General features: G+C 46.6%; 1 protein-coding gene across 1 annotated transcript in view; it reads left to right on the top strand.

The window, feature by feature from the left end:
- LOC115115373 (raftlin-like) overlaps nucleotides 1–23,407 on the top strand; it is a 75,010-nt gene that overhangs the window by 3,162 nt on the left and 48,441 nt on the right. The window contains exon 2 of the mRNA XM_065020281.1: nucleotides 7,737–7,902. Within this exon, the coding sequence (XP_064876353.1) occupies nucleotides 7,755–7,902 (148 nt within the window). The 5' untranslated portion in view covers nucleotides 7,737–7,754. The remainder of the gene's footprint in view (nucleotides 1–7,736; nucleotides 7,903–23,407) is intronic.

Raw genomic sequence — 23,407 nt, 5'->3', positions numbered from 1 at the left:
TGCCTCGTCTGCCTAATGGTAAGTCTGCCGCTGTGTGTTCTGTGTGTGCTCTCTCCTTGAAATGATGACACTTCAACAAAAAGACCCCAGTGCAAAGCTCCTAAAACCCCAGTCCTCTTGCCGTTCCTAAGGTCTCTTTTTACTGGTGGTTTAGATGCCTCACCCCTCAACCTTGTGATAGGAGGATGATGATGATGATGCTAAAGGGCAACTTATCTCCGCAGGTAGCGCTGAGCAGTTATTAGGGACCACAGTGCATCATCATCATAAAAGCCCAACTCTTCAAACCACACACAGGTAGAGCAGGAAGAACCAGGTAAAAGCTTGGAACAGAACAGTAGAACCAGGTAAACGTTTATAACAGAACAGTAGAACCAGGTAAAAGCTTGAACAGAACAGCAGAACCAGTTAAAAGATGATAGATGTTCTTTACCATTCGGCCATCAGTTTTGCCCTCAATGCTCCTTATAGGACACATCACTGCACACTATACTCCTCTGTAAACTTGTCATATGTGTATACTTGCGACCCACTGGTTGAGGCTTATTTAAACCCTCTTAGGCCTCACTCCCCCTTATCTGAGTTACCTACTGCAGCCCTCATCCTCCACATACAACACCCGTTCTGCCAGTCACATTCTGTTAAAGGTCCCCAAAGCACACACATCCCTGGGTCGCTCCTCTTTTCAGTTCGCTGCAGCTAGTGACTGGAACAAGCTGCATAAAACACTCAAACTGGACAGTTTTATATCCATCTCTTCATTCAAAGATTCAATCATGGACACTCTTACTGAGAGTTGTGGCTGCTTTGCGTGATGTATTGTTGTCACTGCCTTCTTGCCCTTTGTGGTGTTGTCTGTGACCAATGTTTGTACCATGTTTTGTGGTGCTACCATGTTGTGCTGCTACCATGCTGTGTTGTCATGTGTTGCTGCCATGCTATGTTGTTGTCTTAGGTCTCTCTTTATGTAGTGTGGTGGTGTCTCTTTTGTTGTGATGTGTGTTCTGTCGTATATTTTTAATCTCAGCCTCAGTCCCTGAAGGAGAGCTTTTGCCTTTTGGTAGGCCAACATTGTAAATAAGAATTTGTTCTTAACGGACTTGCCTAGATAAATAAAAGCTTGGAACAGGACAGTAGAACCAGTTAAAAGCTTGGAACAGGACAGTAGAACCAGTTAAAAGCTTCAACAGTAGAACCAGTTAAAGGCCCAGTGCAGTCATAACACATTTTATATATATTTCCACACTGAGTTTGGAATAATATTGTGAAAATTAAGATAATGTAATTTTAGTGTAAGAGCTGTTTGAAAAGTTCACATGAGTTTTGGCCTGCCTGGTGACATCACCATGCGGTATAAGTTAATAGACCAATAACAGAGTTTCAAACCTCTCTGCCAATAATAGCTTGTTTTTAGGTCACAGATCCCTCGCATTAGGCTCATCCAATTAGGCTCCTCACTCAGACCACTCCCAGGCAGTCTTAGCAAAATTGTTGCTTGAGAAATTGCTGTTTGCTAAAAAAGCTATTTTTTGTACAATTTTTAGTGAAAAAAATAACAACAGTAAGGTACTTAATTGATTTGATATTGAGATAAAAATGACTGCTCTGGGCCTTTAAAAGCTTCAACAGTAGAACCAATTAAAAGCGTGTCTCCTCCTGCCTTACTTTAACCTTCATGTTCTCCCTGTGTGCTAGCTAGCATACAAACAGTGTGTTTACAGGCCCAGGGCACAGAGGACAGTGTGGTTGTAGTTTATCTGTGTCTTCTAATAACGGAAGCAGTCTCTTACAGGATTGGTGGAGAATGTGGTTGGACTACTTTATGGGAAAAGCACCTTCTGCTGTTAGAGCAATAGGAGATGTGAACCGAAGGGAGGGACTGGGGGAGTAACGGAGGGAGGAAGGAAGGGAATGTCTAAATTGATGAGAGAGGGCTACTGTATGAGAGACACATGGACAGGGGGGAAATGTAAGGAGAGAAACATGGTAAGGAGTGAGGAGGGGGAATGTAGGGACAGAGGGAATAGATGGTGGATGGAGGGAATAGATGGTGGATGGAGGGAATAGATGGTGGATGGAGGGAGTAGATGGTGAATGTAGGGACAGAGGATGGAGGGAATAGATGGTGAATGTAGGGACAGGGGATGGAGGGAATACATGGTGAATGTAGGGACAGAGGATGGAGGGAATAGATGGTGAATGTAGGGACAGGGGATGGAGGCAATAGATGGTGAATGTAGGGACAGAGGATGGAGGGAATAGATGGTGAATGTAGGGACAGGGGATGGAGGGAATAGATGGTGAATGTAGGGACAGGGGATGGAGGGAATAGATGGTGAATGTAAGAGGGAGGGAGATGGAAGTGATGGAGACAGACGAGAGTCAAACGGGAGGATGGAGAGAGGTGAGCGAAGGACAGGATGGAGGGAAGACAGCCAGTGCCTGTTCTGTGAAGGAGCCAGTTCCCATGGCAATACTTTGTCTCTGTGCGATGATGCTCGTCGACTGGAGAGTCTGGTGGAGGCTAGGGCTGTCTGGAGGTTTCTCTCCCCTCCTCTCACTCTCCCCCTGCTATACTCACTCTCTTGTTTTCTCTCTCACTCCGGTGAGAGACATTGAGAGGGGGGAAGATGGAGTGAGAGAGAGAGAGAAGCAAGAGAGTATCTCTCACTCCATCTTCCCTCTCTCTCAATCCCTCTCTCAATCTCGCTCTCTCTCTCTGTGTGTGAGAGAATTTGCTCTCCAACTCATTATAGAAGATAACAGCCTGAAGATGAGTTTCCTCTTGAAGTTATTGAAAATGAAGGCATGTTCTCCATGAATTTACCTGGATGAGTAAGGAGAGAAAACAATCTAGGGGAAGATGAATTATGTGATTGCATCTAAAATGTTGTTGATTCATAGCTGTTAAGGCCCAGCGCAGTACTTCCCTCGCTGCAGATATTTATTTCACCTTTATTTAACCAGGAAGTGCTGATTTGAAATCTTTTTCAAGAGCGTCCTGGCCAGATAGGCAGCACAAAGTCATTACACAATTCCAGACAGTTAACATGAAAAACTACAGGTAATCTAGAAAAAAACCTTTTAATTCACAGGAGTACAACACAATCATAAAACAGCGAATTAAAAACATTGGAAAGTCAAGGAATCAGCCTCAAAATCCTTCATCAATGATTTAAAAACACCAATCGGGACAAGTTCTTCCAGTTTAAAAGTATTTTGTAAGTCGTTCTAAGCCGATGGCGCAGAGTACATAAAAGCCCTTTTACCAAATTCAGTTCGAACAGTTAGCAAATACAGGACTAGTAGAGAAAATATATGTTTTATTCTGATTTCTCAGGGGTTGCTGCAGCACCTCTACTTCCCGTGGCTATGTGTTCATTATACGTTTTTAACTTTTAGGCAAGCATGTTACTCTCTGCTGCACAAACACACTTCATCACCAGCAGTGAGAGGCTATACACTGGGGCAAAAAAGTATTTAGTCAGCCACCAATTGTACAAGTTCTCCCACTTAAAAAGATGAGAGAGGCCTCCATGCAGATCTCCTCTAGAGCAGTGATGTTTTGGGGCTGTTGCTGGGCAACACGGACTTTCAACTCCCTCCAAATATTTTCTACGGGGTTAAGATCTGGAGACTGGCTAGGCCACTCCAGGACCTTGAAATGCTTCCTTCGAAGCCACTCCTTCGTTGCCCAGGCGGTGTGTTTGGGATCATTGTCATGCTGAAAGACCCAGCCACGTTTCATCTTCAATGCCCTTGCTGATGGAAGGAGGTTTTCACTCAAAATCTCACGATACATGGCCCCATTCATTCTTTCCTTTACACGGATCAGTCGTCCTGGTCCCTTTGCAGAAAAAGAGCCCCAAAGCATGATGTTTCCACCCCCATGCTTCACAGTAGGTATGGTGTTCTTTGGATGCAACTCAGCATTCTTTGTCCACGACGAGTTGAGTTTTTACCAAAAAGTTATATTTTGGTTTCATCTGACCATATGACATTCTCCCAATCTTCTTCTGGATCATCCAAATGCTCTCTAGCAAACTTCAGACGGGCCTGGACATGTACTGACTTAAACAGGGGGACACGCCTGGCACTGCAGGATTTGAGTCCCTGGCGGCGTAGTGTGTTACTGATGGTAGGCTTTGTTACTTTGGTCCCAGCTCTCTGCAGGTCATTCACTAGGTCCCCCCGTGTGGTTCTGGGATTTTTGCTCACCATTCGTGTGATCATTTTGACCCCACGGGGTAAGATCTTGCGTGGAGCCCCAGATCGAGGGAGATTATCAGTGGTCTTGTATGTCTTCCATTTCCTAATAGTTTCTCCCACAGTTGATTTCTTCAAACCAAGCTGCTTACCTATTGCAGATTCAGTCTTCCCAGCCTGGTGCAGGTCTACAATTTTGTTTCTGGTGTCCTTTGACAGCTCTTTGGTCTTGGCCATACTGGAGTTTGGAGTGTGACTGTTTGAGGTTGTGGACTTTTATACTGATAACAAGTTCAACAGGTGCCATTAATACAGGTAACGAGTGGAGGACAGAGGAGCCTCTTAAATAAGAAGTTACAGGTCTGTGAGAGCCAGAAATGTTGCTTGTTTGTAGGTGACCAAATACTTATTTTCCACCATAATTTGCAAATAAATTCATTAAAAATCCTATAATGTGATTTTTCTGGATTTTTTTTTCTCATTTTGTCTGTCATAGTTGAAGTGTACCTATGATGAAAATTACAGGCCTCATCTTTTTAAGTGGGAGAACTTGCACAATTGGTGGCTGACTAAATACTTTTTTGCCCCACTGTATGTTGTAAATCTGTGACTCTATGCAGTCTGTTTTGCTGTTAGTTCAGTTAATGTCTGTGTCTGAGCTGCTGTGAGCCTAAAGGGACTTGGTGGACACTATTCACACACACACCCTGCCTGGCTGAGGTTGGTCCACATTCTCCTCATTCACTCACACACACACACACCTTTCTGTATTGGCTCAGTGTGGCTTTAACCCCACACACACACACACACTGTCGTCTCCGTGCTGCTCTAACCAGCCATGTCTGGCGGGGATATTAGCGTAACCGCAGAGACGGTCTGAGCGTAGCGACGCTGTCACAACGGATTAGCCTGACAACGCTCCGCTCCACCCAACTGACTTCTGGAGCCTCCGTTCCTCTTTTCTTCTTCTCCTCCTCTCTTCTTCTCTCATGTTTTCTCGCTCATATCCCCGGTCCTCTCGAAATCCTCATCTACTCCGCTTCTCTCTACTCCTCCTCCGTTCCTCTCCCCTGCCTTTCCCCTTCTTTCTCTGCTTTCCTCTTTTCCCTAACTGTCACCCCTATTTCCCTAACTGTCACCCCTATTTCCCTAACTGTCACTAACTGTCACCCCTATTTCCCTAACTGTCACCCCTATTTCCCTAACTGTCACCCCTAGTTCCCTAACTGTCACCCCTAGTTCCCTAACTGTCACCCCTAGTTCCCTAACTGTCACCCCTAGTTCCCTAACTGTCACCCCTAGTTCCCTAACTGTCACCCCTATTTCCCTAACTGTCACCCCTAGTTCCCTAACTGTCACCCCTATTTCCCTAACTGTCACCCCTAGTTCCCTAACTGTCACCCCTATTTCCCTAACTGTCACCCCTATTTCCCTAACTGTCACCCCTATTTCCCTAACTGTCACCCCCAGTTCCTATTGGTTAGAGTGTTGGGCCAGTAACTGAAAGGTTGCTGGATTGAATCCCCGAGCTGACAAGGTAAAAATCTGTCGTTCTGCCCCAGAGCAAGGCAGTTAACCCACTGTTCCCGTGCGCCGAAGACGTGATTATTACGCACTTCTAGGAGTAGTGGGTGTGGAGTCAGTGTTACGCACTTCTAGGAGTAGTGGGTGTGGAGTCAGTGTTACGCACTTCTAGGAGTAGTGGGTGTGGAGTCAGGCGTAGAGAGACTTCTAGGAGTAGTGGGTGTGGAGTCAGGCGTAGAGAGACTTCTAGGAGTAGTGGGTGTGGAGTCAGGCGTAGAGTGCAGAGGGTAAAGGACAATGTGTTTATTCCGGCACAGAAAACGGTCACGCCAAAACACCAGGCACATACAAATGACCGGCCCAAAAACAGGACCCAAACAGACCAGAGAAAACAAGAAACTCGCACAACCACAAAAATGAACAGAGAAACAAGCCCGCACAAAAGCAGGCGGGCATAACCGGCTTAAATAGCCCTAACCAAAACCTAGAAACAGGTGAACCAACAAGACAAAACTAACAGAAAAGGAAAAGGGGACCGGTGGCAGCTAGTAGACCGGTGACGACGAACGCCGAGCGCCGCCCGAACAGGAAGAGGAGCCACCTTCGGTGGGAGTCGTGACAGTGATGTGGGTTATGGCAGCCACTCACACCTCTCTGATTCAGAGGGGTTAAATGCAGAAGACACATTTCAGTTGAATGCATTCAGTTGTACAACTGAATAGGTATCCCCCTTTCCCTTAACTGTCATTCCTAGTTCCTTAACTGTCATTCCTAGTTCCTTAACTGTCATTCCTAGTTCCTTAACTGTCATCCTTAGTTCTGTTTGCTTCTTTTCTCCTCTATGGTTCTATACCGTGCTCTACACGTTTACCCTTTATCAGTATGTCTTCTCCTTAGCTTCCCTCCTCTCCTCCTCCTCTCCTTTCCTTCTCTCGTCTCCTCCAGTCCTAATGTCGTCATGGTCAACAGGGCAAGAAATCAGTCTCTCATTTCTGCTTTAACTCATTCTGATCAAACATGTCGCTCCCAATTGCCCAGATTTGATTACCAGGATGTCCGTATCCGAGGCGACCAGGCATGTAATGGTTGACACATTCATATTCCTGTATTATTGGTGTGTGTCTGTGTTTGTGCCTGTGTGTGTGCATGGTTGTGTGTGTGTGTGTGTGTTGTGACACATTACACCCCATGGTTGTGTCTCACGGCAGGCAGAGGGAGGATTTAATGCTCTGATGCAACACCTTGTCTCTGACTGTTATATATTTAGAAACAAGTTTTTCTTTATGCAAATATTTTTTTTCTCTCACTCCATCTTTGTTTTTTCTCACTCCTCTCTCTCCATCTCTCTCTCCCCTTCCATCTCTCCCTCCCCTTCCTTCCCTCTCTCTCTCTCTCTCCTTCCCTCTCTCCATCTCTCTCCCCTTCCGTCTCTCTCTCTCTCCTTCCCTCTCTCCATCTCTCTCCCCTTCCGTCTCTCTCTCTCCCCTTCCCTCTCTCTCACCCACTCCTCTCACTCTCCCTCTCTCTCTCTCTCTCTCTCTCTCCCCTTCCATCTCTCCCTCCCCTTCCCTTCCTTCCCTCCCTCTCCTTCCCTCTCTCTCTCCATCTCTCTCCCCTTCCGTCTCTCTCTCTCCCCTTCCCTCTCTCTCACCCACTCCTCTCACTCTCCCTCTCTCTCTCTCTCTCTCTCTCTCTCACTCTCTCTCTCTCTCCCCTTCCGTCTCTCTCTCTCCCCTTCCCTCTCTCTTCATCCACTCCTCTCTCTCTCTCTCTCTCTCTCTCTCTTTCTCTCCATCTCTCTCTCTCTTTCTCTCCATATCTCTCCCCTTCACTCTCTCTCTCTCACTCCTCTTTCTCTCCATCTCATTCTCTCCCCTTCACTCTCTCTCTCTCACTCCTCTTTCTCTCCATCTCATTCTCTCTCCTCCTCTCTCTCTTATCTCCCTGGCTTTCTCTCTTCCTTTCAATTGTCCATCCCCTCTTTCTCTGCCTCTCTCTCCCCCCAGCCCTCTGCCTGCAGGGTGATGGGCTGCAGGCTTCCTAAGCTGCGGAGGGAGGGGGAGGAGAGGAGTCCCGGGAAGATTTTTTCAACCCTCCGACGGCCACAGGTGGAGACCAAGGTGGGCGTGGCCTACACCTACCACTTCCTGGACTTCCTGCTGGGGAAAGAAGGTACGTATACGGACAGACACACACACACTCTTCTAGATCTAGTAGTCAATTCCAATTCGACTCTTAGTCATCAGAACAGATTAGACAGGACTCCATCCAGATGTATATGAAGTGGCTAGTAGTCTAATTTGGGCCTCCCGAGTGGAGCAGCGGTCTAAGGCACTGCATCGCAGTGCTAGAGGCGTCACTACAGATCTTGGTTCGATCCCAGGCTGTGTCGCAGCCGGCTGCGAACAGGAGACCCATGAGGCGGCGCACAATTGGCCCAGCATCGTCCGAGTGTTGCGGGCCGGGCGCATGCACGCTGACACGATCACCAGTTGGACGGTTTTTCCTCCAACACATTGGTGCTGCTGGCTTCCGGGTTAAGCGAGCAGTGTGTCAAGAAGCAGGGTTGTGTTTGAGCAGTGTGTCAAGAAAAAGGGTTGTGTTTCGTAGGATGCATGGCTCTCGACCTTCGCCTCTCCCGAGTCCATACTGGAGTTGTAGCGATGGGACAAGACAGTAACTACCAATTTAGATATCATGAAATTGGGGAGAAAACGGGGTAAAAAAGTATACTTTGGTCTTCAGGAACAGGGTGGACATTTATACTGTCATTTCAACATACTCTTGGTTTGAGGAGGCATCCCAAGTACAGACTAATCCACGCCCTCCCTACCTCTCAAAACAAAAGGGAGATGAGAGAGTAGTGTAGTTTAAGTTTTGTTCTGTGTTTAGGGAATTGTGTGTGTGTGTGTGTGTGTGTGTGTGTGTGTGTGTGTGTGTGTGTGTGTGCCTGCAGTGTTTTGGAGCTGTTTGATGAGAAGCCCCAGGAGGCTGCTGGGTTCTAAATATACAAATTCTGCTATTGTGACAGAACACAAGGGATTGTGCAGAGAGTGAAAAAAGAGAGTTGGGGAGATGTTTCTGGATTGTTAAGTCTCACCATTTGTCCATGTTAAGATTCATTTTCTTTCACCTTGTATTTAATGGATGCAGGAAGTTGAGTCACAGTCAGTTGTTGAATTTGCTACATATTCAGAACTTTCAGCAGCCAGTACAGTGTTTGCATCCCAAATGGCACCCTATTCCCTTTAAAGTGCACTACTTATAAGGCTCAGGTCAAAAATAGTGCACTATAAAGGGATTAGGTTGCTATTTGGAACTCAACCACTAGCAGAGGAAGTCATGACCAACCAGACAACAGCTCTGAATTCAGCCGCCTCTGTTTCTGTAAGCTCAGATAGATGGGAGCACATGCATAGTGTACTGTCACGCTGGTATAAAGGATTTGGAGACAGGCGCAGGAATACACAATAGGGGTTTTTAATATACCCAAAACAAACACGTATACAAAACACTGGGCTGTACCCAAACAAAAGAGAGAGGATAAACCTTGTTGAACGTCACCCATAATACACAATATATAAAACACTGGGCTGTACCCAAACAAAAGAGAGAGGATAAACCTTGTTGAACGACACCCATAATACACAATATATAAAACACTGGGCTGTACCCAAACAAAAGAGAGAGGATAAACCTCGTTGAACGACACCCATAATACACAATATATAAAACACGCAGCATAACAGCTGCACCAACGGTTAGGTCCTCACACCACCAACGCACATGGGAACAGTAATCAACAAAACCATGGAAACCAAAGGACACATATATACAAATACTAATCAGTGGGAATAGAGGACAGGTGTGCGTGATGAAGGTTCCTGAGGGATCCGTGACATGTACTGTAGACTCGTATGTACACACACATACCCATGCATCACACACACACACATACAAAACCTCACATTAAAACCCTCACAACCTCTCTTGAGTGCAAACAAACATAAATAAACACACACACACACACACAACAGTTTTCAGACTAGGTTGTATTGTCATCATGTCTCTAGACAGACAGGCAGGTCATTTATATGGTAAATTCATTGATGTCACCTGAGCTCCTTACGTCTGCATAACAGTGCTCTGCTCAGGTGATCAAGGAAGATACTCTCTGTGTGTGTGTGTGTGTGTGTGTGTGTGTGTGTGTGTGTGTGTGTGTGTGTGTAGTGTAGCGAAACCAAGAGCGCGAGTGAAGGATTCCTGAAGGATTATCTGATTTTGTGGAGATTCATTCCCAGCAATGGGATTTATTTGTTTGTGCGTGTGGGAGTGAACACGTGTGTGTGTGTATGTATATGTGAGAGAGACACAGTGTGTGTGTGCACATCATTGCGTGCGTGTGTGTCCAATTGAGGAATCGGTCTGTCTCTCAGTCTGACATTGAAGAGAACCCACGGTCAAATTCACCGTTTAATTCCATTTAGTTTCCATTAGAAATATTATTTCACCCTCTGTGACTTCATGACTCCCACACAGTAATGACAAATAAATAACCATGTCTGTGTGCTCATATCCATTCAGACTATCTATACCTAGATACTGTGTTACATTTATTTATTCAGTCAGACACATTGGCTTGGCTGGGGATTTTATCCTCCAAGGCAGCAGAGAAACCACTTGGACCATTTTGGCCATAAATCAACCACAGGATTTGTCCAAAATGGCTCCCTACTCCCTCTATCGGAGTAACAGTGGCAGAGCAGTACAATCAGTTGAAGGAATACAACAAAACAATCTGCTTTATTACATCATCATCGTCTCAAATGACACACTATTTCCCCTTTAGTGCCCTAATAAGTGCACTATATAGAGCATTTAATTTGGGATGTAGCCATTGACTCAGACCAGTGTGACCAGTGAGCAGACTACCAAAGAAAAGAGAGAACTCGTTGGCAGAAGAGAGGACTGGACAGGTTGATAAAGGAGGGAGAGAGATACTAGGGGTGATGGAGGGAGAGAGATAGTGGGGGTGATGGAGGGAGAGAGATAGTGGGGGTGATGGAGGGAGAGAGATGGACGGAGAGAGATGTGTGAGTGATGGAGGGAGAGAGATGGTGTGAGTGATGAAGGGAGAGAGATGGTGTGAGTGATGGAGGGAGTGATGGAGGGAGAGAGATGGTATGAGTGATGGAGGGAGAGATATGGTGTGAGTGATGAAGGGAGAGAGATGGTGTGAGTGATGAAGGGAGAGATATGGTGTGAGTGATGAAGGGAGAGATATGGTGTTAGTGATGAAGGGAGAGATATGGTGTGAGTGATGAAGGGAGAGATATGGTGTGAGTGATGAAGGGAGAGATATGGTGTGAGTGATGGAGGGAGAGATATGGTGTGAGTGATGAAGGGAGAGATGGTGTGAGTGATGAAGGGAGAGATGGTGTGAGTGATAAAAATAAATGGGAGGTAGTTGCTCTGATGGAGGGAGGGAGGAGCCATTAAAGGAGAGAGTGGGAGCGAATAGGTGTGGGAAAAGGAGAGACAGGAGGAGAGTGCGGGTGGGAAAATGAGTCAGGTGTGATCACAGTGACTAATGCTTCTCTCCTCAACTGACACATCGGGACTCCGAAGTCAGCTGATGAGTTTTAGAGCATGTAGAGAAAGAAACAGTCTTCTGACTGATGAACGGGAAGGCTATAAATCCCATCAATCAGAATAGGAGCTTCAATTGGTGCGTTTCTGTCTGTGTATCTGCTGTGTTCGCCCAGGTGTGTGAGAGAGAGCAAGATACACTACATGACCAAAAGCATGTGGACATCTGCTCCTCGAACATGTCATTCCAAAATCATGGGCATTAATATGGAGTTGGTCCCTCCTTTGCTGCTATAACAGCCTCCACTCTTCTGGGAAGGCTTTCCACTAGATGTTAGAACATTGCTGTAATAACAGCCTCCACTCTTCTGGGAAGGCTTTCCACTTGATGTTGGAACGTTGCTGCTATAACAGCCTCCACTCTTCTGGGAAGGCTTTCCACTAGATGTTGGAACATTGCTGCGGGGACTTGCTTTCATTCAACCACAAGACCAGTAGTGAGGTTGGGCACTGATGTTAGGCGATTGGGCCTAACAGTCGCCATTCCAATTCATACCAAAGGTGTTCGATTGGGTTGAGGTCAGGGCTCTGTGCAGGCCAGTCAAGTTCTTCCACACTGATTCCAAACCATTTCTGTATGGACCTCGCTTTGTGCACAGGGGCATTGTCATGCTGAAACAGGAAAGGGCCTTCCCCAAACTGTTGCCATGTTGAAAGTCACTAAGCTCTTCTGTAAGGCCATTCTACTTCCAATGTTTGTCTATGGAGATTGCATGGCAGTGTCCTCGATTTTATCCACCTGTCATATGTAGTGTACATAGAGCTGCTGAAGTTTGTGATGTATTCAGCTACAGTGCTGTGAAAAGGTATTTCCCCCTTTCTAATTGTCTCTACTTTTACAGCAAAGAGATGGTGGAGGTGACCCTCTCAGTCTGAGGGCTTCTGAATGACCATGAAGAAATAGGCTTTAACTGGAGCAATCATAATCTCATTCTTCTTGGAGAGGACCCTGAGGAAGGCGAGGTCATTCTGGGGGTCAATGTCCCTAACAGTGCTAAGTGCCTTCATCACTAACTGGTGAATGAGTCCAGCATTACTGCACTGTGCTGGACTAGTCAGGGGTGGTTTTGATAGGGATGCCTTCAGCATTGACAATGAGGATTTCTTCAACCCCATATTACATGTTTTTGAAACTGAATGTTATCAAATCTTCAACCAAAACCTAATATTAGATCAAGGGAACCTGAGGGAACAAATAACACGATTACATACTTATTTCATAAACAAAGTTACGCAACACCCAATTGGCTGTTGCATAACTTTGTTAATTTGTTGTTATTTCTTAACTCAGGTTTTCTTTATCTAAAATTAGCTTTTGGGTGAATATTGCAAAAAATAGATAGAATCATAAAAGGGGCAAATACGTTTTCACGGCACTGTAAATATAATTTATGATAAATGTAAGTTAGCTCAATATATCATGTTTTGCTATCAAAACACATGATATATTGAGCTGTCAAAACACATGATATATTGAGCTATCAGAATATAAATGATGCCTGGGAGTGTGTGTGTTTTGGGGAATCTATCATTGTGTGAGGTGGGAATATTCAGCTCTTTAGAGAATGCATGAAGAGGTTCACTGGTAGAATTTGAAATGTAACTTGGACTGGATGAGGAAATGACCACACAGTAGTCAGACCAAGAAATATTCTACTCTCTAAACTACAGACATGTCATGGGGTGTTTTCAGGCAGTTCATCTGAAACATTTCCTGTACTATGGATGCTCTAGAAGAACTGAGATTTTGTCTAGCTCCCAAATGGCACCCTGTTTCCAGCATACAGGACATTATGGGCCCTAGTCAAATGTAGTGCACTATGTAGGGAAAAGGGTGCCATTTGGGATGCAGACAGTGTGTTGTGACCCTGACCAACAGCAGTCTAGCCCGCAAGCTCATACCTCAGCTGTGTGTGTGTGTGTCATACCTTGACGGTGGGAACCTCAGGGCTTTAGGACGTGTATTTTATAGTCAGTGTTTGGCACGTATATTCCTGCTCAACTCTAGTCATTGAAATATACTGAAGACATGTCAAGGAGGTAAAATAAGCCCTGAGGTGGGAGTGAGTAATAATCCCCACCACCCACTTACTCTTGACGCACACACACACACACACACACACACACACACACACACACACACACACACACACACACACACACACACAGACAGACCGTCACCAGTCAAGATTAAAATAGCATTGGAAGCTCAAGGTTCTGATTCCAGAATTCAAAATTCCCATTCTGGAGTGTATTGGTTCTCATGCTGGATCTCAGACAGTCTTCTCTCAGGCCAGTGCCTGTGGGTAAAGTGAAGTGCTGATTAACAACTGAACAGTCATTCACTACTTCCTCCATCTATCCCACTGGTCAACAACTCCAGAGGCATGAGGAGAGACCATCTATCCCACTGGTCAACAACTCTAGTCATGAGGAGAGGCCATCTATCCCACTGGTCAACAACTCCAGAGGCATGAGGAGAGGCCATCTATCCCACTGGTCAACAACTCTAGTCATGAGGAGAGGCCATCTGTCCCACTGGTCAACAACTCCAGAGGCATGAGGAGAGGCCATCTATCCCACTGGTCAACAACTCTAGTCATGAGGAGAGGCCATCTATCCCACTGGTCAACAACTCCAGAGGCATGAGGAGAGGCCATCTATCCCACTGGTCAACAACTCTAGTCATGAGGAGAGGCCATCTATCCCACTGGTCAACAACTCTAGTCATGAGGGGAGGCCATCTATCCCACTGGTCAACAACTCTAGTCATGAGGAGAGGCCATCTGTCCCACTGGTCAACAACTCCAGAGGCATGAGGGGAGGCCATCTGTCCCACTGGTCAACAACTCCAGAGGCATGAGGGGAGGCCATCTATCCCACTGGTCAACAACTCTAGTCATGAGGAGAGGCCATCTATCCCACTGGTCAACAACTCCAGAGGCATGAGGGGAGGCCATCTGTCCCACTGGTCAACAACTCCAGAGGCATGAGGGGAGGCCATCTATCCCACTGGTCAACAACTCCAGAGGCATGAGGGGAGGCCATCTATCCCACTGGTCAACAACTCCAGAGGCATGAGGAGAGGCCATCTATCCCACTGGTCAACAACTCCAGAGGCATGAGGAGAGGCCATCTATCCCACTGGTCAACAACTCTAGTCATGAGGAGAGGCCATCTATCCCACTGGTCAACAACTCCAGAGGCATGAGGAGAGGCCATCTATCCCACTGGTCAACAACTCTAGTCATGAGGAGAGGCCATCTGTCCCACTGGTCAACAACTCCAGAGGCATGAGGAGAGGCCATCTATCCCACTGGTCAACAACTCCAGAGGCATGAGGAGAGGCCATCTATCCCACTGTCAACAACTCTAGTCATGAGGAGAAGCCATCTATCCCACTGGTCAACAACTCCAGAGGCATGAGGAGAGGCCATCTATCCCACTGGTCAACAACTCCAGAGGCATGAGGAGAGGCCATCTGTCCCACTGGTCAACAACTCCAGAGGCATGAGGAGAGGCCATCTATCCCACTGGTCAACAACTCTAGTCATGAGGAGAGGCCATCTATCCCACTGGTCAACAACTCTAGTCATGAGGAGAGGCCATCTATCCCACTGGTCAACAACTCTAGTCATGAGGAGAGGCCATCTATCCCACTGGTCAACAACTCTAGTCATGAGGAGAGGCCATCTATCCCACTGGTCAACAACTCTAGTCATGAGGAGAAGCCATCTGTCCCACTGGTCAACAACTCTAGTCATGAGGAGAGGCCATCTATCCCACTGGTCAACAACTCTAGTCATGAGGAGAGGCCATCTATCCCACTGGTCAACAACTCTAGTCATGAGGAGAAGCCATCTGTCCCACTGGTCAACAACTCTAGTCATGAGGAGAGGCCATCTATCCCACTGGTCAACAACTCTAGTCATGAGGAGAAGCCATCTGTCCCACTGGTCAACAACTCTAGTCATGAGGAGAGGCCATCTATCCCACTGGTCAACAACTCTAGTCATGAGGAGAGGCCATCTATCCCACTGGTCAACAACTCTAGTCATGAGGAGAGGCCATCTGTCCCACTGGTCAACAACTCTAGTCATGAGGGGAGGCCATCTATCCCACTGGTCAACAACTCTAGTCATGAGGAGAGGCCATCTGTCCCACTGGTCAACAACTCTAGTCATGAGGAGAGGCCATCTATCCCACTGGTCAACAACTCTAGTCATGAGGAGAGGCCATCTATCCCACTGGTCAACAACTCCAGAGGCATGAGGAGAGGCCATCTATCCCACTGGTCAACAACTCTAGTCATGAGGAGAAGCCATCTATCCCACTGGTCAACAACTCCAGAGGCATGAGGAGAGGCCATCTATCCCACTGGTCAACAACTCCAGAGGCATGAGGAGAGGCCATCTGTCCCACTGGTCAACAACTCCAGAGGCATGAGGAGAGGCCATCTATCCCACTGGTCAACAACTCTAGTCATGAGGAGAGGCCATCTATCCCACTGGTCAACAACTCTAGTCATGAGGAGAGGCCATCTATCCCACTGGTCAACAACTCTAGTCATGAGGAGAGGCCATCTGTCCCACTGGTCAACAACTCTAGTCATGAGGAGAGGCCATCTATCCCACTGGTCAACAACTCCAGAGGCATGAGGAGAGGCCATCTATCCCACTGGTCAACAACTCTAGTCATGAGGAGAGGCCATCTGTCCCACTGGTCAACAACTCTAGTCATGAGGAGAGGCCATCTATCCCACTGGTCAACAACTCTAGTCATGAGGAGAGGCCATCTATCCCACTGGTCAACAACTCTAGTCATGAGGAGAGGCCATCTATCCCACTGGTCAACAACTCTAGTCATGAGGAGAGGCCATCTGTCCCACTGGTCAACAACTCTAGTCATGAGGAGAGGCCATCTATCCCACTGGTCAACAACTCTAGTCATGAGGAGAGGCCATCTATCCCACTGGTCAACAACTCTAGTCATGAGGAGAGGCCATCTATCCCACTGGTCAACAACTCTAGTCATGAGGAGAGGCCATCTGTCCCACTGGTCAACAACTCTAGTCATGAGGAGAGGCCATCTATCCCACTGGTCAACAACTCCAGAGGCATGAGGAGAGGCCATCTGTCCCACTGGTCAACAACTCCAGAGGCATGAGGAGAGGCCATCTATCCCACTGGTCAACAACTCTAGTCATGAGGAGAGGCCATCTATCCCACTGGTCAACAACTCTAGTCATGAGGAGAGGCCATCTATCCCACTGGTCAACAACTCTAGTCATGAGGAGAGGCCATCTATCCCACTGGTCAACAACTCTAGTCATGAGGAGAGGCCATCTATCCCACTGGTCAACAACTCTAGTCATGAGGAGAGGCCATCTATTCCACTGGTCAACAACTCTAGTCATGAGGAGAAGCCATCTATCCCACTGGTCAACAACTCTAGTCATGAGGAGAGGCCATCTGTCCCACTGGTCAACAACTCTAGTCATGAGGAGAGGCCATCTATCCCACTGGTCAACAACTCTAGTCATGAGGAGAGGCCATCTATCCCACTGGTCAACAACTCTAGTCATGAGGAGAAGCCATCTATCCCACTGGTCAACAACTCTAGTCATGAGGAGAGTGTTTCCAACATTCCCACTATCTGAACCTGGCATTGTGAACTTCCAGAGAGTGTTGTGTCTCAAGCTGTTCCTTTGGCAGAGCGGAATGATAGCCCTTAAAACCACTGTGGTAAACATATAAATGAAATGACTCCCCCTCCTCCCTCCCTCCCTCCCTGCAGGGGGAATTAGACTAGTATGTTGTGGATATCTTACTGGTTATTGTAATAGGAGTGTTAAGATAATGATGCCTAAATGACTGTTTAGTGACACAATAATATTGTATTCATCTCCAGATGTTATGACAACCGGAGGGAGGGAGAACGAGAAAGAGAGATGGAGTGAGGGGAGAGGGGGATGGGTGGGGGTGGGTTGAATCCCTTTGTAGATTCAGGTTTTAGTATCTGAGGTATTAAGTTGTGGTTCAGAAAATAAGCTCCTCAGATTGTCTGAGTTATGTTTCTATATGATAGATGTGTATGTATGGTGAAGTATGTGGGTGTGTGTGTGTGTGTGTGTGTGTGTGTGAGCACAGGCCAGATGATGGTCTGGGGAACAGATGGAGAATGAGATGGCTAACACGTCTCTGTGTGGCGCAGTTCATTTATTCAGACAATCTTCTTTCCAGGCCCATATGCAAATGAGATGGATTGAGAGAGGATGACAAGCATATAGACAGGCGACAGACACACACCTTAATTCACACATATATATATATACACTGCTCAAAACAATAAAGGGAACACTAAAATAACACATCCTAGATCTGAATGAATGAAATATTCTTATTAAATACTTTTTTCTTTACATAGTTGAATGTGCTGACAACAAAATCACACAAAAATTATCAATGGAAATCAAATTTATCAACCCATGGAGGTCTGGATTTGGAGTCACACTCAAAATTAAAGTGGAAAAGCACACTACAGGCTGATCCAACTTTGATGTAATGTCCTTAAAACAAGTCAAAAGGAGGCTCCGTAGTGAGTGTGGCCTCCACGTGCCTGTATGACCTCCCTACAACGCCTGGGCATGCTCCTGATGAGGTGGCAGATGGTCTCCTGAGGGATCTCCTCCCAGACCTGGACTAAAGCATCCGCCAACTCCTGGACAGTCTGTGGTGCAACGTGGCATTGGTGGATGGAGCGAGACATGATGTCCCAGATGTGCTCAATTGGATTCAGGTCTGGGGAACGGGCGGGCCAGTCCATAGCATCAATGCCTTCCTCTTGCAGGAACTGCTGACACACTCCAGCCACATGAGGTCTAGCATTGTCTTGCATTAGGAGGAACCCAGGGTCAACCGCACCAGCAAATGGTCTCACAAGGGGTCTGAGGATCTCATCTCGGTACCTAATGGCAGTCAGGCTACGTCTGGAGAGCAAATGGAGGGCTGTGCGGCCCCCCAAAGAAATGCCACCCCACACCATGACTGACCCACCGCCAAACCGGTCATGCTGGAGGATGTTGCAGGCAGCAGAACGGTCTCCATGGAGTCTCCAGACTCTGTCACGTCTGTCACATGCTCAGTGTGAACCTGCTTTCATCTGTGAAGAGCACAGGGCGCCAGTGGCGAATTTGCCAATCTTGGTGTTCTCTGGCAAATGCCAAACGTCCTGCACGGTGTTGGGCTGTAAGCACAACCCCCACCTGTGGACGTCGGGCCCTCATACCACCCTCATGGAGTCTGTTTCTGACCTTTTGAGCAGACACATGCACATTTGTGGCCTGCTGGAGGTCATTTTGCAGGGCTCTGGCAGTGCTCCTCCTGCTCCTCCTTGCACAAAGGCGGAGGTAGCGGTCCTGCTGCTGGGTTGTTGCCCTCCTACGGCCTCCTCCACGTCTCCTGATGTACTGGCCTGTCTCCTGGTAGCGCCTCCATGCTCTGGACACTACGCTGACAGACACAGCAAACCTTCTTGCCACAGCTCGCATTGATGTGCCATCCTGAATGAGCTGCACTACCTGAGCCACTTGTGTCGGTTGTAGACTCCGTCTCGTGCTACCACTAGAGTGAAAGCACCGCCAGCATTCAAAAGTGACCAAAACATCAGCCAGGAAGCATAGGAACTGAGAAGTGTTCCGTGGTCCCCACCTGCAGAACCACTCCTTTATTGGGGGTGTCTTGCTAATTGCCTATATTTTCCACCTGTTGTCTATTCCATTTGCACAACAGCATGTGAAATTTGTCAATCAGTGTTTCTTCCTAAGTGGACAGTTTGATTTCACAGAAGTGTGATTGACTTGGAGTTACATTGTGTTTAAGTGTTCCCTTTATTGTTTTGAGCAGTGTATATACTATACATATATATATATATATATATATATATATGTGTACTAATATATACTGTGTATACATACACACACACCTTATTACACATACAACTCAATTCACACATATATATATATATATATATATACAGTGGGGCAAAAAAGTATTTAGTCAGCCACCAATTGTGCAAGTTCTCCCACTTAAAAAGATGAAAGGCCTGTAATTTTCATCATAGCTACACTTCAACTATGACAGGCAAAATGAGGGAAAAAAAATCCAGAAAATCACATTGTAGGATTTTTTATGAATTTATTTGCAAATTATGATGGAAAATAAGTATTTGGTCAATAACAAAAGTTTATCTCAATACTTTGTTATATACCCTTTGTCGGCAATGACAGAGGTCAAACGTTTTCTGTAAGTCTTCACAAGGTTTTCACACACTGTTGCTGGTATTTTGGCCCATTCCTCCATGCAGATCTCCTCTAGAGCAGTGATGGTTTGGGGCTGTTGCTGGGCAACACGGACTTTCAACTCCCTCCAAAGATTTTCTATGGGGTTGAGATCTGGAGACTGGCTAGGCCACTCGAGGACCTTGAAATGCTTCTTGCGAAGCCACTCCTTCGTTGCCGGGGCGGTGTGTTTGGGATCATTGTCATGCTGAAAGACCCAGCCACGTTTAATCTTCAATGCCCTTGCTGATGGTAGACTTTGTTACTTTGGTCCCAGCTCTCTGCAGGTCATTCACTAGGTCGCCCCGTGTGGTTCTGGGATTTTTGTTCACCGTTCTTGTGATCATTTTGACCCTACGGGGTGAGATCTTGCGTGGAGCCCCAGATCGAGGGAGATTATCAGTGGTCTTGTATGTCTTCCATTTCCTAATAATTGCTCCCACAGTTGATTTCTTCAAACCAAGCTGCTTACCTATTGCAGATTCAGTCTTCCCAGCCTGGTGCAGGTCTACAATTTTGTTTCTGGTGTCCTTTGACAGCTCTTTGGTCTTGGCCATAGTGGAGTTTGGAGTGTGACTGTTTGAGGTTGTGGACAGGTGTCTTTTATACTGATAACAAGTTCAAACAGGTGCCATTAATACAGGTAACGAGTGGAGGACAGAGGAGCCTCTTAAAGAAGAAGTTAAAGGTCTGTGAGAGCCAGAAATCTTGCTTGTTTGTAGGTGACCAAATACTTATTTTCCACCATAATTTGCAAATAAATTCTTTAAAAATCCTACAATGTGATATTCTGGATTTTTTTCCCTCATTTTGTCTGCCATAGTTGAAGTGTACCTATGATGAAAATTACAGGCCTCGTCTTTAAGTGGGAGAACTTACACAATTGGTGGCTGACTAAATACTTTTTTTGCCCCACTGTATATATATACACTATATCACAAAAGTGAGTACACCCCTCACATTTTTGTAAATATTTGAGTATATCGTGTCATGTGACAACACTGAAGAAATGACACTTTGCTACAATGTAAAGTAGTGAGTGTACAGCTTGTATAACAGTGTAAATTTGCTGTCCCCTCAAAATAACTCAACACACAGCCATTAATGTCCAAACCACTGGCAACAAAAGTGAGTACACCCCTAAGTGAAAATGTCGAAATTGGGCCCAAAGTGTCAATATTTTGTGTGGCCACCATCATTTTCCAGCACTGCCTTAACCCTCTTGGGCATGGAGTTCACCAGAGCTTCACAGGTTGCCACTGGAGTCCTCTTCCACTCCTCCATGACGACATCACAGAGCTGGTGGATGTTGGAGACCTTGCACTCCTCCACCTTCCGTTTGAGGATGCCCCACAGATGCTCAATAGGGTTTAGGTCTGGAGACATGCTTGGCCTGTCCATCACCTTTACCCTCAGCTTCTTTAGCAAGGCAGTGGTCGTCTTGGAGGTGTGTTTGGGGTCGTTATCATGTTGGAATACTGCCCTGCGGCCCAGTCTCCGAAGGGAGGGGATCATGCTCTGCTTCAGTATGTCACAGTACATGTTGGCATTCATGGTTCCCTCAATGAACTGTAGCTCCCCAGTGCCGGCAGCACTCATGCAGCCCCAGACCATGACACTCCCACCACCATGCTTGACTGTAAGTCAAGACTCACTTGTCTTTGTACTCCTCACCTGGTTGCCGCCACACACGCTTGACACCATCTGAACCAAATAAGTTCATCTTGGTCTCATCAGACCACAGGACATGGTTCCAGTAATCCATGTCCTTAGTCTGCTTGTCTTCAGCAAACTGTTTGCAGGCTTTCTTGTGCATCATCTTTAGAAGAGGCTTCCTTCTGGGACGCAGCCATGCAGACCAATTTGATGCAGTGTACGGCAGGCTGACGCCCCACCCCTCCAACCTCTGCAGCAATGCTGGCAGCATTCATACATCTATTTCCCAAAGACAACCTCTGGATATGACGCTGAGCACGTGCACTTTGGTCGACCATGGCGAGGCCTGTTCTGAGTGGAACCTGTCCAGTTAAACCGCTGTATGGTCTTGGCCAAATCAAATTTATTTGTATAGCCCTTCGTACATCAGCTGATATCTCAAAGTGCTGTACAGAAACCCAGCCTAAAACCCCAAACAGCAAGCAATGCAGGTGTAGAAGCACGGTGGCTAGGAAAAACTCCCTAGAAAGGCCAAAACCTAGGAAGAAACCTAGAGAGGAACCAGGCTGTGGGGTGGCCAGTCCTCTTCTGGCTGTGCCGGGTGGAGATTATAACAGAACATGGCCAAGATGTTAAAATGTTCATAAATGACCAGCATGGTCGAATAATAATAAGGCAGAACAGTTGAAACTGGAGCAGCAGCACGGCCAGGTGGACTGGGGACAGCAAGGAGTCATCATGTCAGGTAGTCCTGGGGCATGGTCCTAGGGCTCAGGTCCTCCGAGAGAGAGAAAGAAAGAGAGAAGGAGAGAATTAGAGAACGCACACTTAGATTCACACAGGACACCGAATAGGACAGGAGAAGTACTCCAGATATAACAAACTGACCCTAGCCCCCCGACACATAAACTACTGCAGCATAAATACTGGAGGCTGAGACAGGAGGGGTCAGGAGACACTGTGGCCCCATCCGAGGACACCCCCGGACAGGGCCAAACAGGAAGGATATAACCCCACCCACTTTGCCAAAGCACAGCCCCCACACCACTAGAGGGATATCTTCAACCACCAACTTACCATCCTGAGACAAGGCTGAGTATAGCCCACAAAGATCTCCGCCATGGCACAACCCAAGGGGGGGCGCCAACCCAGACAGGATGACCACATCAGTGAATCAACCCACTCAGGTGACGCCACCGTGCTGCAGCTCAGTTTCAGGGTCTTGGCAATCTTCTTATAGCCCAGGCCATCTTTATGTAGAGCAACAATTCTTTTTTTCAGATCCTCAGAGAGTTCTTTGCCATGAGGTGCCATGTTGAACTTCCAGTGCCCAGTCAGTATGAGGGAGTGTGAGAGCGATGACACCAAATTTAACACACCTGCTCCCCATTCACACCTGAGACCTTGTAACACTAACGAGTCACATGAGACCGGGGAGGGAAAATGGCTAATCGAGCCCAATTTGGACATTTTCACTTAGGGGTGTACTCACTTTTGTTGCCAGCGGTTTAGACATTAATGGCTGTGTGTTGAGTTATTTTGAGGGGACAGCAAATTTACACTGTTATACAAGCTGTACACTCACTACTTTACATTGTAGCAAAGTGTAATTTCTTCAGTGTTGTCACATGAAATGATATACTCAAATATTTACAAAAATGTGAGGGGTGTACCTACTTTTGTGATATACTGTGTATATATATATATATATATATATATATATACACACACGCATCTCATATATATCTACACACACGCATCTCATGGGATATTACTATTTGAAACACAAACACAGCATAGTTCCCTTGGTTAACCATGACGATTAGAGCCTATAAAATAAGCTGTCCTCTAGTCCCATTGAAGCAAATGGCTCCTCTCTCCATTGTGTTCTGTAATGGGGGTAACCATGACGATTAGAGCCTATATGATAAGCTGTCCTCTAGTTCCATTGAAGTGAATGGCCCCCCTCTCCATTGTGTTCTGTAATGGGGGTAACCATGACGATTAGAGCCTATAAGATAAGCAGTCCTCTCT

This window comes from Oncorhynchus nerka, linkage group LG7, assembly GCF_034236695.1.
Source record: "Oncorhynchus nerka isolate Pitt River linkage group LG7, Oner_Uvic_2.0, whole genome shotgun sequence".
NCBI lineage: Eukaryota > Metazoa > Chordata > Actinopteri > Salmoniformes > Salmonidae > Oncorhynchus > Oncorhynchus nerka.
The sequence above is the reverse complement of the archived record's forward strand: the minus strand, read 5'-3'. Positions and strand labels throughout refer to the sequence as shown.